This window comes from Lineus longissimus, chromosome 2 (assembly GCF_910592395.1).
Source record: "Lineus longissimus chromosome 2, tnLinLong1.2, whole genome shotgun sequence".
Taxonomy (NCBI): domain Eukaryota; kingdom Metazoa; phylum Nemertea; class Pilidiophora; order Heteronemertea; family Lineidae; genus Lineus; species Lineus longissimus.
In genome coordinates, this window is record NC_088309.1 from 1186445 (window position 1) to 1203997 (window position 17553).

At 42.5% G+C, this 17553-nt stretch overlaps 2 protein-coding genes across 2 annotated transcripts; one reads left to right on the plus strand and one right to left on the minus strand.

The window, feature by feature from the left end:
• Positions 1-1468: 1468 nt before the first annotated feature.
• LOC135500512 (pre-mRNA 3' end processing protein WDR33-like) lies at positions 1469-10711 on the minus strand. The gene is made up of 13 exons (XM_064792034.1): positions 10641-10711; positions 10007-10253; positions 9619-9779; positions 6981-9311; positions 6574-6702; positions 5876-5999; positions 5278-5495; positions 4840-4955; positions 4355-4529; positions 3923-4020; positions 3460-3614; positions 3100-3229; positions 1469-2680 (listed from the first exon to the last, which is right to left on the minus strand). Exons 2-13 carry the CDS (start codon positions 10231-10233, stop codon positions 2654-2656), a joined length of 3891 nt encoding a protein of 1296 aa, XP_064648104.1. The 5' UTR covers positions 10234-10253; positions 10641-10711; the 3' UTR covers positions 1469-2653.
• A 118-nt stretch (positions 10712-10829) lies between these two features.
• LOC135483473 (DNA-directed RNA polymerase III subunit RPC3-like) lies at positions 10830-16410 on the plus strand. Its single transcript, XM_064764428.1, has 15 exons — positions 10830-11108; positions 11483-11741; positions 11929-12096; positions 12367-12428; positions 12654-12758; positions 12985-13080; positions 13261-13341; positions 13606-13657; positions 13882-13942; positions 14227-14293; positions 14431-14514; positions 14755-14856; positions 15359-15408; positions 15693-15842; positions 16131-16410. Exons 1-15 carry the CDS (start codon positions 10962-10964, stop codon positions 16237-16239), a joined length of 1593 nt encoding a protein of 530 aa, XP_064620498.1. The 5' UTR covers positions 10830-10961; the 3' UTR covers positions 16240-16410.
• The last annotated feature ends 1143 nt before the right edge of the window (positions 16411-17553 follow it).

The window sequence follows — 17553 nt, forward strand, 5'->3', positions numbered from 1 at the left end:
TCTGCCTGGTTGTTACTGTCTCATGTTGTCCACTGTGTTGCAAGACAGTCAGATCCTATTCTGTCTGGTTGTTACTGTCTCATATTGTCCACTGTGTTGCAAGAGCAGCCAGGTCCTATTCTGCCTGGTTGTTACTGTCTCATGTTGTCCACTGTGTTGCAAGAGCAGCCAGGTCCTATTCTGTCTGGTTGTTACTGTCTCATATTGTCCACTGTGTTGCAAGAGCAGCCAGGTCCTATTCTGTCTGGTTGTTTCATATTGTCCACTGTGTTGCAAGAGCAGCCAGGTCCTATTCTGTCTGGTTGTTTCATATTGTCCACTGTGTTGCAAGAGCAGCCAGGTCCTATTCTGCCTGGTTGTTACTGTCTCATGTTGTCCACTGTGTTGCAAGAGCAGCCAGGTCTATTCTGTCTGGTTGTTACTGTCTCATGTTGTCCACTGTGTTGCAAGACAGCCAGATCCTATTCTGTCTGGTTGTTACTGTCTCATATTGTCCACTGTGTTGCAAGAGCAGCCAGGTCCTATTCTGCCTGGTTGTTACTGTCTCATGTTGTCCACTGTGTTGCAAGACAGTCAGATCCTATTCTGTCTGGTTGTTACTGTCTCATATTGTCCACTGTGTTGCAAGAGCAGCCAGGTCCTATTCTGCCTGGTTGTTACTGTCTCATGTTGTCCACTGTGTTGCAAGAGCAGCCAGGTCCTATTCTGTCTGGTTGTTACTGTCTCATATTGTCCACTGTGTTGCAAGAGCAGCCAGGTCCTATTCTGTCTGGTTGTTTCATATTGTCCACTGTGTTGCAAGAGCAGCCAGGTCCTATTCTGTCTGGTTGTTTCATATTGTCCACTGTGTTGCAAGAGCAGCCAGGTCCTATTCTGCCTGGTTGTTACTGTCTCATGTTGTCCACTGTGTTGCAAGAGCAGCCAGGTCTATTCTGTCTGGTTGTTACTGTCTCATGTTGTCCACTGTGTTGCAAGAGCAGCCAGGTCCTATTCTGTCTGGTTGTTACTGTCTCATGTTGTCCACTGTGTTGCAAGAGCAGCCAGGTCTATTCTGTCTGGTTGTCACACTGCTCCTCTCTTCCACAAGGTTGTTTGGAAGGCAGTGGTGCAGCCAAGACTGATTCAGTCTGGTTGTGACTGTCTCGGTGCTGCCAGAACAGCCAGTCTGGTTCCGACTGTCTCATCTCATCCACTATTGGCAAGAGAGTCAAGCATCCAGGTTCAATTCAGACTTGATGTGACTGTCTCAACTCTTTCACTTGGTTGGCTGAGGAGCCAGGGCTAGGTCTGGTTGTCACAGTCTCATCTTTTCCGCGGTGTTTGCAAGTCGGTCAAGCAGTCAGCATGGTCAGGTCTGTTTCAGTCTGGATGTGACTGTCTCATCATAAGATGAGAGAATGGAATAGACCATCAGACAACCATGGCCTTTAGAACAGTATGATATACATGAAAAAGAGAAAACCAAATATCTACTCATTCCATCACATTTATTTGTATCTACATGTACCTCAGATGTTGTTCAGACTAATTCATTAACCAAAATGTAATAAAATTACAACACAATTAGGACAGTACATGTACATCTGCTTGTTTACAAAGTGACTTCACAGTACAGCTAGGTCCTGTGAGAGTCGGCCTGATGAACACCATAACATGATGCTGCCCAGCCATAACAACTCCTCCTGGTGACATCACACATTAGGCTTTCCTGACAACACTGAGGATGCTCCATCTGATACAATACTCAGTTAAATATTTTACATATTTACAGAGATAAAGACGGAAACCATTGGTTTGTGAAATAATGAGAGAAGGCAAAATCTCAATTTGACTTCGAACATATGGAACCTTGACGCAGTTCAAAATAATGCTGAAACCAATATTAATCAAAACAAAAATCTTTCTTTGGAACTGCTCCCAAGGCATTTTCCTCTTTGTGGGCCCAGCAACCTGGGTGGGTAAGGGTACTGGAACCACAACAGATGACGGTGATTCGGACTGAATATTTCAAAGGTTTTAAAACTCTTAGACGACAATAAAATTACTCGAGCATGTACAGATAAAAACTAGAATTCCACACCAACTAAAAGTTTGAATGACAATCAATTTTTACATCACATCATCTGAACATGTTGCAACCCAATGGACTTTTTTACCATGGGAAAAACATGCCTATCTTCTACAGCTGAACTGGAATAACTGATGCTAGTACATTTTGACTTGAGATAGGATTAATACCATTGTACTGTATCACAGAACCTTTCTGTTAAGGACAATCTCTAGACTGACATGCGCTGTCTATTAATTGGGAAGTATCCCGATCACTGAGGTCTGAACATGAAATTTTCCTTGTCAGAACATGAAATTTTCCTTGTCAGAACATGAAATTTTCCTTGTCAGAACATGAAATTTTCCTTGTCAGAACATGAAATTTTCCTTGTCAGAACATGAAATTTTCCTTGTCAGAACATGAAATTTTCCTTGTCAGAACATGAAATTTTCCTTGTCAGAACATGAAATTTTCCTTGTCAGAACATGAAATGTTCCTTGTCAGCATGGCCATAAAACATGTTTAAGTAGAATAAGTTAGCACAGAGTGTCATCATACGAAAGAATTTACACCTTGTACAAGCATTGACTTGATCTCCTGTCTTCAGTAATACGGACGCCGAGGGTTGTTCTGAAATGACAATCAAGTTGATGACTGATGCATAACTATTTGAATAATAGCAATCACAACAAATTTTACATCCAATTACAGCTTCCTTATTGTGGTAAGGCTACATGCATGCTTGCAGGACATGCAAGGAGTGGTGTTCAGGCTTGTTTCAAATGCAACACCAGTTTGAGAACCTGTACACAGCCCCTTGTGTGTCCTGGCATTGCCTGGCCACACCGAGGAAGCAGGTAATAGAACTTGATTAGCAATCCTATAGAGGTGCCCCAGAGGCTGGATCGGCACGAAGAGGTGGTTGGCCATGAGGAGATTTTCAGTGAGATTGTTGTCTTTGATTGTGAAAAAGTTCTCTCAATGCCTCCAACGAGATTCATGTCATACACATGTAGTCCTTATAACTAATGGCTATTAGAATAACTTACCAATGGATTTGGTCTGAATCTGTAAGCTAGCATCATTCTTTTCCTATAGGCATCAAACTCGTCATCGTCTACTTCAGGAGCTGCAGGCCGGTCCACACCAAGACCTCGGCCTTCAACTGACACGTTCCCCCTTAAGGAAAATAAATCAAACATTCAAATATTATCGAAAAACCACTAGCTGGTCACAAATTACTAACCCCACGTGTAAACATCTGACTCGTGCTTGGTGTGAGATTGTTTGAATTGTGGTGGTTCATATGTAATTTTTTTCGATCATGGGTAAAAATAGGGTCCAGAACTCAAATTGATTGTCATAGGATCGAAGGACACACATATATAGGGCTATAAATCTTGACTTACTTGTTGACAGGGGTGGTGATTCCTTGTGCCTCATTTCCCAGGCCTTCTCCCTCTTTCCATCCCATCTTTGCCAACATTTGGAAACCTATGTTATCACACGTGATCTTGAAGTCCTTGTAGTCCGACATGTCTGGCTGACGACCTTCCTTAAGGGCCTGGAAATAAGCACAAAATCATGCTAAATGAAAAATTATATGCTGCGTCTGGTCCCTGAACAGGACCAAACATACGAGTGGAAAATACTGAATGTATTCTTCAAAATGATCAAAACAATAATCTCAAAAACCTTCCCAAAACGAATTTTTCCAGCAGTGATGTGGTTGCTTTCTCGCAAAGGACATTCCCAATCAAGTATACATACATGTATCTACATGTATAGGATTTGAATACTCTTTATTTTGAAGCTGTGGCAGAGCCTTTAGAATTCCTGAGCCCTCAAACCATAATCCTCAACGTCACTTACAGTGTATGTCTCCATGAATCTTTCCAACTCGTCGGGTGGCATGAAATCTCCTATATGATGTTTCCCCTGATTCATCTCAGTCAGCCATTGAGCGTAATCTGAAAGATTAAACGAATCATGTATCTTGTGTCTTCTCATTACAGAGTCTGGTGTAGCCGTTAGTGTACCAGTCTCAGGGCATTCCAACTCTCCATTTCACAAGAAAACAGCACACATTTCCAGTTGATACGGCATACATGTACATACATTCTGCACAGTAAGTTAACCACTGTTTACTGCTGAAATGTGACTGGCAATCAATGGTGGAGATACTGCTGTGACATGTAGGATTTACATAGCAAATTCGACAACATTCACCAACTTTTCTCAGTTGAACATGAACACAAAAGGCCTCTAGAATAAAACAGTGATTGTCAATCTTTGAACTCGTACCTCTCGTGGCCTCCATTTCATTCATCCGAAGCTTATGTTCCCATGTGCCCCCCTCGGTTTCTTCATCCGAGTCGTATTCATACTTGGGCTTGATCTGCAGTCCTGCTTCCAGAGCTCGTGCCTGCGCTTCCATTCGCTGTTTCTTCTGCATGATCATTGCGTGCATTTGTTGCAACTGGAATAGAGTTCATGGTGAAAAGACAACTGTGTTCAATACTTGGCTCTTTGAAATAATTTTTTTGCTGATTATAATACCTTCTCATACATTATAATAAATAATTCAAATTTTCACTTTCCCACCAGCATGTTTCTTTATTATCAAGTTACATAATTATAGTAATTAGAGCTTTTTCTTCTCACTGAAACAAGATTCTCCCCCTGATTTAGGTAAATAAGTACTGTGGCCCATTTTTATACAAGACATAAGAGAATATCCCTCCTAAAGCCATTGGCAACGTTCAGCTGGAAGCAAAACTACGATTTACCTCTTTCTGTTGCTGGAGCTGCTTTATTTGTTCATCACTTAGCGTGTCGCCTCCCGTCATTTGCCTGGCGAAGGTGGACATGTCCATTGGGGGTGGCACAGGTGGTGGTCCAGGCACTGCAGGGAAAAGTGGATCAAACAATATTTCGTTTCATTGAAAGGCCAATCCATGAATGCCAATGCCATGCAGTTCATGAGCAAATGCAGTTATTTAATGTTTTTTACTTTAGAATTTTCTTTCCAATGAATGTGGCAACTGTTTTCCTGCTTGTAGACACTCAGACAAATCACTAGATATGAACAATGGGAGCTTTTCTAAAGGTAAACTGTCTAAAAATGAATCACTTCACGTTAATACTGAATGCCATTAACGCCAGCATGGTCTTGCCAATGAGGAACCATGCCCTACTTGAGGCCAAGGATAATGAATACAACTTGCCTAGAGCAGGTATATTGACTACTCCAGGCGTGCCTTCCTCCTTGTCATCTTGAGGCCCCCAACGACTACGTTTCTTCTTGCGCCTCCTCTCGTCAGGACCCCCACGCGAGTCTTCAGTGTCGCCCTCTTCACCTCGATCAGGAGGGCCTCCTTGTCGGACATCGTTTAACTTCTGTTTGTAATACTTATTGGCATCACTATCTTCATCATACAAGAACCTGGAACGAGAATAATCATGATACAATTACAATGATATTCGATCACAGGCAATACAAAACTTTTGTACCTCCTTTTTACAACATAGCCACAACTCTGACTATTAGTGTGTCGGGCAAACTTGCCAAATATTTTGGATTCCTGAAGCAAGATCAAAATTCACGTCGTATATTTCAGTATTTGATCCAACTCTAGATGTCAAGTTTTCACCAGTAGACTTCATCATGAATACGAGAGTGAAGCTTTAGAAATATATGCTCATGATCCCTTCCCCCACTGACAGCATGCCCCCCCCCTCAATCCCACTCTTTTGCTGGGGCTGTATTGAAGAGCAAGTTGCCTTAGCACAAAGTACATGTCTAAAGGGAAATCACCTACTCACCAAAATTTGGAATTGGATCTGTTATTTTCCATGGTAATCATCTCCATCTCTGGGCCACCACATGCCACGCAGCTTGCCAGGCGGTCGATCACACCTTTCAATTCATTGTCCGCTGGTGAAGAGACTAGAACCACTCGATCAGTATTGCATTATTCCTCTCGGCAGAGCACATCATTTAACCTAGTTAAATATTGCCAGATATCTGCAGATGGGTTGCACAAAGGACTCCATCACAAACAAAGCCAGTTTCGATTTAATTTAAACATTCTTGCAATCTTTCAAATTTCAATAGCATATTTTATCTTCAGTAAGGGTCTCGCTTAACCTCATACAGGTAAAAAGCTCAAAAGTACCATATTAAAACGCTAAATTACCTAGCTTACATACTTAGAATGACAAAACTTGTCCATCTTTTTTGGAACAAGTTCTAATCAGATATTTTGCAACCTCATGAGAAAATTAAACCATCTGTCCCAACTTCACCAAGTTCTACGGTGAGAAAGCAATCGCCTTGTAACCAAAACAAAACATTGAAGACACAAGATGTTTGCCTCTCCAGTGTGGCACACAACACGACTATACTGAAAACGAATTTTCTGGCATGATTCATGGTACACTGTTCACAAATTTTTGCATCTGGCATTGGCTAATATTCTTACTGGAGTTACATGTACCATCAAGCAAACACATGGTCTCACCTCGTCCTGGTCTTGAGCCTTCAAACATGTTTGGCATCCTGGGTGGCGCTGGGGGAGGAATTCCCTTTTTGCCGAATGAGAACTCAGGTGCAGGAGGTCTTTGGCCCCGGTTCATAGGAAACGGTGGCTCTGGAAGAGAAAGATTTCATTGGATACGACAGCCTTCATTTGCCTGCAACTTACTGTAGCAAAATACACAAAACACTAAGAAAACCTCAATCACTACATTGATATATTTTAATAACACTGCTCAATGCCTCCAGATTTTTCGCCCAAGTTGCCCTTGATAAACCAAAAGGAGTTGGTGAACAAGTTCTTTACAGGAGGGATAACTTGTGTTTTTCGCCATTAGAATAGTCCATCAACTACAGGAGTCTCACTTTAAGAAGTCAACAACTCAAACCTACCTTGTTTAGGCGGAGTATCTGTCGGCTCTGTCGGATCATAATGGCCCTCCTCTGGTGGTGGAGGTGGGGGTGGTGGTGGCTGACCAAACCCTCGATCACCTGGCCCACGGTGGTAATCTTCATCAGGCCGTCTATGCATAAATGAAGGTGCTGGTGGCCTTACTCCAAACTTTTCCATGAATTGTTCAGCACGACGAACAGACCTCAACTCTTCATCCTTAGGAGGGCCCTCCTCTCTCCGTGGACCTCTTCTATCAAAATCATTGTCTCTCATAGGCGGTCGACTATGAGGAGGCTGAAACTCGTCAGAATTTCTCCTATTCCTAAACTCATCCTGCCCCATTGGTGGTCGCATATCATCCCTGTTTTGTTGGGGCGGCCGGAATTTTTCCTCTTGGTGAAGAGGTCTCTCCCGGTCTCCTTCATTGGGCCTAAAGCCCTGCTGGTCTCTTAAAGGTGGCCTGAAATCATCTCGATCACGGGGATCCGGTCTGAAATTATTTCGGTCCCTTTGTGATCTGAAGTCATCCCCGTCCCTCCCTGGAGGTCTGAACTCACCACCTCTCATGTGACGGGGTGGTCCATACTCGTTATCTCCAAACTGACGTTCATCTCTCCTCTGTGACCGGAAGTCCTCATCGGCGAGTCCATGATCATGTTCCTCCACACCTGGTGGCTGCAATCCCCGGGGCCCAAAATTATTGTCCTCATTCTTAAAACCCCTGGGTGGTCCATATTCCCCAGGATGACCTTGTTCAGGATTTCCGCGACGATTTTCGTCATCATGACGACTTGGATTGAACTCACCAACATGACCAAAGTCCCTAGGCTCTCTTTTCATAGGTCTTCCGAACTCGCCTTGTGGGAAACCACCAGACCCTGGTCTTGGAGGACCCATATCTGGAGGTTCACGCTTTATTTGTGGACTAAACGATCTCGGTGCACCAAAATTCTCTTGTCCTGGACTTGGTCTGAATTCGTGATGTCTTCTAAAGTCTTTACTCTCAGTCCTCGGCGGTCCAAACTCGTGTCTTGGAGGACCATATTCACCTGAATCATCAACTGATTCACCAAAATGACCCGAATCCTCCTCAGTTGGATTCATAGGATCATAACTATCAGCCTCCAGGGAGTTTCCATAACTGTCTTGTGCGTGCCCAGGAGATGGAGGACGTGGAGGAGGACATGGAGGAGGTGGTGGCCGTGGTGCACCCACTTGACTGATGTGAGGAGGAGCCATGGTATGCCCAGGGTGGGGCTGTGACCATGGTGGTGGTGGTGCTCTCTCCTGGGGAGGATGGAAGCCTGGTGGGGGAGCATTAAGTAGCTGTGGTGGGGGCGGGGGCCGGTTTGCCATTGACAGGTTTGGAGGGGGAGGACCAGGATGCTGTGGCATGTTTTGCGGAGGCATGGGAAAGGGAGGCGGCTGGTTCATGTTATGATGGGGCGGTTGCTGTTGAATATTGCCGGGATGAGGTGCCCCAGGATAGGGCACATGGGAGTTAATAGGAGGTGGTGCTGGGGGACCAGGATAGTGAGAGGATGGGACTGGTTCCGATACAAGGGGTCCAGGGTAATGTGATGTTGGTGCTTGTTCTGACATAGACAGCGGCACTGGTTGTGGTTGTGGCAATGGATGAGGCATGGACACTGGGATATTCATCTGAGGTGGTCCACTAGGGAGTGGTGGGGCAGGAACAGCAGGCTGTTGTCGGTCCCTCAACCAAGGTGGCAGATTCTGTATTGGGGCAGGTGCTTGATGAACAGTTTGTTGCTGAACTGCAGTAGGAATATGCTGGGTTGTTGTGAAAGTAACCGGACCAGGTTGTGACACAATGATCTGTGAATGCGTGCTGAGTGCATTATCTGCGTAAGATACAGTGATTTGTGTGTTAGCTCCAGTGGTAAATGCATGGGAGACGAGCTGAACCGGATTCTGAACAGCAGGCTGTGTCATGGGCTGAGGCTGGCTGGGCATAGCAACAATTCCCTGCTGCTGAAAGGTTGGCTGCAGCTGTGGTTGAGGCAGAATCTGAGGACTCACAGCGGGGGCAAATTGAGGCTTGATTTGGGGATTCGAAGCAAGGGCAGCAACAGTTGGATGCACGGAGCTGACACTAACAGAAAATATCTGAGCTTGTGATATTGTAGTTTGTGGTTGATTCATAGGCCCAGGATCACCAGAACTCGCGGGCACAGACACTGGTTCAGCAGCAGTCGTCGAGGCTGGTGCATTTGACATAGCAAGCTTTGACAACTCCTCAGCCTTCTTTAACGCATCTTGTAACATTTTCTGCTCAGCAGCCTTTTGTTCTTCTGGCTTCTTCTTGACTGAAATCAAAATGCAACTGGTTCAACAAATAAATTCCATAATCGTTTTGAATTCAACCAACGACAATCGATCAAATGTGTATCAACTAACATCAAGTTGAGGTTACCGCAACATACCAGGCTACCTAGTTTCAAAGTTGTGCATAGTTTGTATATCATTATGTTTAGTTGGAGCTGAGGACCTGTTTCCAAATTGACCAAGATTGTGTGCACCAAGTATGCATTAAATCTATAGTAATATAATCTATACTTGACACTACTTATATCTTAGTTTTTGAAATATATGGCATATTGTACACAAACTTACTTTTAACACCTTGCATCTTCATGAACTGTTCCATGAAACTCCCATCATTATGGAAAACATTTGCTCCAGGCAGTGGTTTGGAAACAGGCGGGGTCGGTGGTTCTACTTTTGCCATCTTGAAATCCCGCCTCCCACCCATGAAGCCTGGCCGCTTACCAAACCTGAAATATTGAATTCAAGTTTTGAAAGGAACTGATCATTTATTGTGAGGTCTTCTTTACTCTTCTCACACAACAGTCTTAACAAGTTCTTACTGTACATTGGGCCAATCCTTTTCAGCAATGGAAATTCCGAAAAACCAGCACGAGACACATGGATGGACCGGAGTATACAAACTTTGTCCACCTCTTCCTGCAAAGGGATGGTTGACACTGACAATCCCACTTACATTCTATTCCCATCAAACACCTTCCTGGCTTCTGCTTCCTTCTGCTTGGAGGACATCTTCTTCATTGCTTCCTCTTGCTGCTTCAACTTGTCCTGGATCATCTTTTGTTCAATCTCTCGTTTCTTTTGCTCAATCAGCCGTTCTTGGGCACTGATTTCTTTTAACCTCATTTTGAAGTTACTCTGCCCGACTTGGGCATCTCGATCTTTCTGACTCTGTCTGCTCATTTTGAATATGTTCGGCAATCCTGAAATTTTAACAAGCTGCGTCATGATCTTCAAAGTTCATATCATCTTTCTTTCTCTTTCTGCCATAATGGGACGCAGGTAACCTAGTTTTATCGACGATTTTGCCCATGGCCTTCGACCAAGGAGGGGGAGACAACAGAAGCTACTCATGTTTCTCACTTGGTGGGATATTGCACTGCCTGGCATTGCAGCATATAGGCCTAGGCTACACCATGCATTGCATGCAGCGGACACTGTGCCTGTGCATGTGTGACCGTGAGCGTGGCTAGCGCTCTTGTCAAAACGCCTCGATTAAAGAAAATTGGCACCGCGTGACAACTGAGACTTTTGTCCTGCATAATCTTCACTACACCTCGATTGAATATATATGCTGATATTTACAATACCTAATTTGTCAATGAAATAATCCAGTAAAATGCTGAAAAAATTATGTTCTCTTTTTCGGTGGCCACCATTTTGGATTTGGCTGAAAATATGTTACATGCGCTCGGATTGGTTGGTAAATTTAGAAACGGAAAGAAGGACCAATCAAATTGTTTGTCACATAATTTGATGTTTCCTGGAAATGCACGAAATCTTCCTTCATGTCATTGGCCTTCCTAAGCAGAATAGAAGAAAAAAGGAGATAAACTCCCTCAAATTATTCCTCTGATGCTTTCAGCGAATACTTTCATTATAATTTGATGTTTCTGCAATAAAACGTTGTCATGACTGAACCATTGATGAAACTTGTTTCTGCAATTTTGAAGGAATTTTATGGCGAAGTAGTGGAAAAAGTTGGAAGTTTTTTGGTCAGAAAAAATTGGACACCTTTCAGGGTTTTGGTTGTAGAGACCAAACTGAAACCAACCCAGGTGATTAAAAAATTGATTGGTTAAGATTTTGACACCTCTAATTCATTCCCATGTGTCGGCAACAACGCGGCAGGTTGTCTTTTCTGACTTGAGTTTCATTGGTACAACGGTGTATCAGTCAGTGTGAGTAACTGTGACAGTATCCGAGTATGGTCTTCGAGCAGGATGTGATTGACACAGCACTTTGTCTTTGCCAGTGGAGAAGTACCACAAGCTCCTGTCCACCCATTGCAAACCTTAACTTTAAAATGACACCGGGTTACCGGTTGTAGGCTACTGATTCGAACAGAAAGATTGACTTCATTTTGATACTGCCAGGTCAATTTGCTCTCCCTATAAAAATGAAAGACTAAAAAGTCCTTTCTTCTTTTCAGGTCAAGCGGGCTCTAGTGGTTCTGATCCAACAGAACATTGCTAAGTTTGAAGTTCAGGCCAAATCCAACAGTGTCGAGTACAGTGCAAGTTATAGGAGTGTTCTACATCGTCTCTGCTATCCCCAATATGTCTATGCTGCCAAGACTCTGTATGGCGATGCTGGGGAGCTCATCGTTGAGGAGATGCTACACTATGGCCAAGTGACCATGTCAAGCTGCTTGGAGCGTGTCTCAGAAAGAGTTAAAGACTCCACCAATGGTTGGTATCAGTTTATTTATAATTTCTTTCATGTTAAAGAGAAGATTTCTGAGGCCAATGAAGAAAAGCTTTAGAAATGAGAGTGACATGACCAAAGATTTTGACGTAACTGGTGATTCTTGTCTTGTCTTGGAATGCAGATCTTCTCTTGCCTAATCAACTATCTTATTCTTATGCATTGTGACAGGTGAAAGTGTCACTTCCTCGACAGTCAGGGAGAAATTCTATGTTTTGGCTCGGACGCACTTCATCCAGCGATGTCCAGCAACGGTGTTATTTCAAATCGGAACTCCTGCTCCTGAGATGGCTTTGGATGAGGAGATGATGTATGTGGTACCTAATATAGACACGACACGTAAGTCAAAGATGGCATTTGAACTGAGATGGTCTGGCTTGTAGTCTGTACTGCATACGTAAAACCCTAATTAATAAGGCAGAGAACTAATTGACAGTCGATTGAAATAAATTCCTTCCTCCTTTTGTTGCCATGTTGGATTTTGGTCACATTTTTGCTTTCAGTAACTTCTGACTTTGAAGTCTCATCTGAAAATACATTTTGTTCAACTTGTGTGTTTTGAGACTGCATGGTATATTCTGTCTTTGCACTTTAATTTTCTGGTTTTAGGACTTGGTGGATTGAAAGAAGCTGGTCAAGAACCCCCTGCCAAGAGGCACAAGGGCGATGAGGTAAATATCACTCAGTTTTTCTTTGAAGCTGTTATTTGTCTCCATAGTTCTGGTAACGTAGGCAAACCCTTGGGCCAAATGTTGGTTCTATTGTTTGCCGATCTGGCACATCTCCCCAGGAGCTAACTAACATCCAGAGTATCTCCTGTGAAATTCTCTAGCATTCTGTTCATTTAGTGTTTTAGTCTTGACATTGTCTGATGTTTTTATGTTCAATATTTTCAGTTTAATGATGATAAAAAAATCTACTGGAGATTAAACTTTGCAAGATTTCACCAGCACCTACGAGATCAGGCCATTATCTCTGCAGTTTCCAACAAAATTGACAAAGTAAGTGCAATATACATGTAACTACCCCAGTGAATTACTCTAGGATACGGACTCCCCCTCAATAGTAGACTGAACATCTTTTTCATCACTTCAGACTTCTTTCAAAGTCGACATTTCTTTTGAATGGCTCATTGTAAACATTTCACCAGACGAATTCCTGCTGATACTTTTTTACATCGCCAGAAAATAATCGTCCAAAAGCAATGTTTCTATCTTTGTCTTTCAGAAAGGTGGTGAAGTAATGCGGACCTTTTTGAGAATAAACGAGCTACACAGCATTAATAACAAAGCAGCCATTTCTGTCCAAATCGATGCCAATGAGGTAATATTGAAAACGACAGAATTTTACTAAATTTGTTTTGCAAAAGTCGACAAGTAAGCAATAAAGGAAGAATGCGGTGATAAAAGAATTGAAACGTTCATACTGTAAATGGAGAATTTGAGAAAGTTTCTGAAAAAGTGTTGGATGTGTCCTTTAGTCATTGCATGAGTTTCATTTCAGGTGTATAAAACTATTCCAAAAGAATTCATTATTGGAAGACATATGATGGAACAGTATTTGGTACTGCTTTCGAGTGAATCGGTGAGTTCTTCATTAAAAGACCAAAAGAGATTTGAGTAGTATTATTACCAGACTTTCAGTCATTAAAGGACCAAAGGAGTACTGAGTGACATTGTCACTAGATTAGTATGGTTTGAGGCGATCGTAAACGTCAAAACTCTTCATTGTTTTCTGGTTTCACATTCTTCAAATGAAAGTTGCATTTCTGTGCTCCTGCAATGTCTCAGTCTGTGTCACTTACCTCTCCACACAGTGGTTTGATAATGTTTGTTTACTCAATTTCAGACCAGATTTGTTGAAAAGATCGGAGACAGTGGTGGAGGAACTTACCATATAAGTATCCTTTTCAGAAATTCTCGGTGATCGTACAACCCTTGTATTTTTCTGATATCAACTTTCTAAAACCTTGAGTAGGACATTTATGTGTCACCTTTCAAGGAGCACTCTGTGGTCCAGATGGTAGTCAACAGATTTGATTACACAGATATGCTTTTCTTTTCAATCTGTTCTCTTCAGTGATCATAAGGGAGAGCTGTATTAGTCCTTGACTCAAATGACCAGATATCAAAAGCATTGTGTCGAAACTCTGTGAAGCACATATTGAGTCTGTGGTGCTTGAAAGGTAAGAATAAGCACTGAATTGAACGATCTCTGAATCTAAGTTGCCTCATTACGGGCTTTGCGAGGTAAGTCTAGGTTCTGGGCCATCTAATTTACCTGAGTGTTGCATCCCAACAGCTCTCTCCTAAGAGTCCTAGTAAACCTACATGGAAGTATGAGTATTTGACTGATTTTGGATCCACTGCTTATGGCTCTCCACTTGCGCTCTTCATCAACAATAAGTTCATCTAACCGTGACAATCAGAAAACATTTCATGATCTTAAATGAAGTTTATCATCTTGCAGATTTGGCTCAAAATGTTTGCGAATCTTCCGGCTTCTACTCCTGAAGAAACATCTGGAGCAGAAACAGGTATGATACTCTTCACTGGTTGACTGCCCTCTTGAATCAAGACAAAGCTGGCTGTTCTTGTTTGTCTATTCAATGCTGCTCAGGTAGACAAAACTCATCCAATTTGAATGCTTGATGACAATATCCTTCCTCTTCAGATTGAAGAATTTGCAATGATACCAGCCAAGGAAACAAAGGAGCTGTTGTACCGAATGTTTGAAGAGCAATTTGTAACTATTACGGTAAGTTTTTTTCGAAGAGACTAGTATGGTATTGAGTGGTCTGCAAAAAGGCCCAGTTGATCCAAGGATAAGGTAATGGGGCATGCCACACCATGATACACTAGGAAACAATGGAAGATGATTATGCTGTCATCCTTACTGATGCGCTGTGTCAGTCACGGCAGTTGGCAACAAAAGGTTAAATTATTTTGATTTGAAACATGTAATGGTTTCATTATTGTCACAGGCTGTATCTTTCAGGAAGTGCCAAGGACACCAGATCATGCACCCTCGAGGACGTTTTACCTTTTCTCTGTAAACATGAATATTGTTGTCAGGATGGTGCTGGCCATGGCGTACAAGGTAAAACCACATTATTTCATGTTGAGCAGATGGAACGTAGTTAGCTAGATTCAGTCTGCTGAACCTGTGATGAGGAAGCGTCCTGTTGTGGAATTCCAGTTTATACATGTATGAGTTGGGCAGCAATTTGGGAGTGTTTCATTCATGTTCGTTCTGGCACAGACTGAGACACGGCCAGTAAGGGGCATTTGTGCTCTAGTTTGAGGCCGATTTCAATCACTCAGTGGTTAGTTTTATTTATAGCTCTGAGATGGCAGCACAGAGTTTTCTGTAGGTAGGGGCCAAGGTATGTCCATTCTGATTCATTCCAAATGTTCAGTACTCTGTCTCTTGTACATCAAACACCACAGGGTTAAAGCTGAGGTTTATAGTCTGATATGACCTCCAGTGGAGGTTATGACCTGACCTGACTCTCAATTCCCCATCTATCAACAGTATAGTTCAGAGCCTATCATACAGCATGTCATCATGGTTGACATCATGGTTGACATTTATTTTTCAGACAGTCTACAATCTAATGGTCAGAAGACAGCATGAAACCAATGAACATAAGTAAGTACGCCTGCCAGTCCTTAATGGTAGTTTTTTATATGTAGTGCTTTTCACTTACTAAGGTCTTTTCTACTTCAAACTACTGTAACTATCATACATGTGGTATCATAGGACTCCGATGAAACTCTGGAAAGAGCCTCAGTGGAGGCTCGGCCTAAGCCAGCAGGGGCAGATAGACGTCATGTCCCAGACAGACTAAATGGGTCTGGGAAAATGCAGATCATTATTAATCTAGTTACGGTATCCCAACAATAACAAATTACTGATATTTTCTTGTGTTGCAGACGTCTGCTGGATAAACATCAAAGGGTTGAAGCCATAGCAGCGACGCTTGAACAAAGTGGTGCAGATCCTGCCCAGAGGGAAGAAATCGAGGAAATGATAACACCTGCTGAGAAGTCACAATTACAAAAAGTCAAACATATGACTCGTCAGTAAGTTGATAGTTAAGGGTGATTACTGGATTTGTTTGCCATCTTTATTGTCAGATAATTAAGTACTGGTTGTGTGACGTGTGATGTGACCCAAAACATGAAAATGGACCGTTTCCAAGACCCAGTTGCCCAATCAGTGTTGGCAGTATCAGTCGCATTAATTCCAAATGCTAATACATGTATTGTAAATAAAGTTGACTTAAGGAGACACTTTGAGCAAAGGGTTAGTTGAGCTGAGGTAGGCTGGTATTTAAACCATGTTCAGAATACGATATCTTCTCTTTACAGACTGGAGCAGAGTGAAATCCAACTGATTGACACCATCTTCATGTTAGAGACTTATCTCGAGTACACAGATATTCCTAAGGTCGTCAAACCTAAAGCGCCAGCATTTTAATCAAGACATGAGGAGTGTATACTGTCGGTTGTGCTCTCTCAGTATGTTTGGAATGAAAGGGTCGTACAAGAAACTGCCAGCTGTCATCATCATCAAAGGCAGAATCTAATCGCTAGCAAAACATGTCCTACTCCAATAGTTCATCATGTTGTTGCTTCCTGTGTCAGTTAATAAAAGATACTCTTTTTAATCTATTGCTTTGTAATCATTTTCCTTGAAGCCAGTTCAGAATGATGTCGTTGTGACCCGGTTCCCATAGACAGATCTGATCATAAGGTCGTCTTCTGTCTGCTGCGGTTCATGCAGTCTTTAAGAAAGAGGAGAGACGAGTAATCTGTCTTCAGGGATCGCATGAGGACGACCTTCAAATCTGGAGTTTGGGAACCGTCACAACTTGATGGTCAGTTAACTACCCTCTGCGAAATGGGTTTCCCAAACAGAGACCGAATGCCAATCTGAATGTCGAGGAGGCACGGTCGCATTGTGAAGGACATGTCGATGGAAAAAGGTCACAACCTGATTGGACAGAGCACCACAAAGAGAATGTTTGTGGTCGTAGGTCACAACCTGATATCACAGAGGATGATATGTCCCTGGGATTTAGGTCACAACCTAATGTAATATGACAGAGGATGAACTGAGGACATGTCTTTTGGCCTCCGTTTTCGCTCAATTCTGTAAACACGATGACGTCACTGACGACCAAAGAACAAAGGTTGGTATACATGGAAGACTGAGTTGCCTTTTTGACCAGGTCCCTTGGTCTGAGCTCTCACTATGCTAATGAAGACATGCACAACCTGGCCGTCTCTGCAGTGCGAGTTAGATATAACTTCTACTTTTGACACCTGACGACAAGTCATTGCTGAAGTGCGCAGATAGACCTTTCCATAAATGCCAAATACATGTATTGGTCTAGTGAGGACAAAGTCACAACCGTGATGCCCGGTTGAGACCACTTTCAATATGATGTTCATTGTTATGATTATCTTTAGATTGTGTCAGTTGTATCATGCTTACACGTAGTATAAAGTAGGCCATTTTCATAATTAAAAAGAATTATCTTATACTTTCTGAGGGGCACTTAGATCGGAGATGTGATGATGCTCTGCTGATACTAGTGAACGATTAACAAATCATGATTGCCAATATCAGTTGATGTTGATACATGTGATGTATGTCGTATCAGAGTTCACTTGCACTCTTTAATCACTGTTAAATTGTGCTTATTTTGTATCATTACTTACTTCTTCAGAGTGGATGTTTGACAAAATCACAAATGTGAAATGGCGACTTTTGCTGATAATGATGATA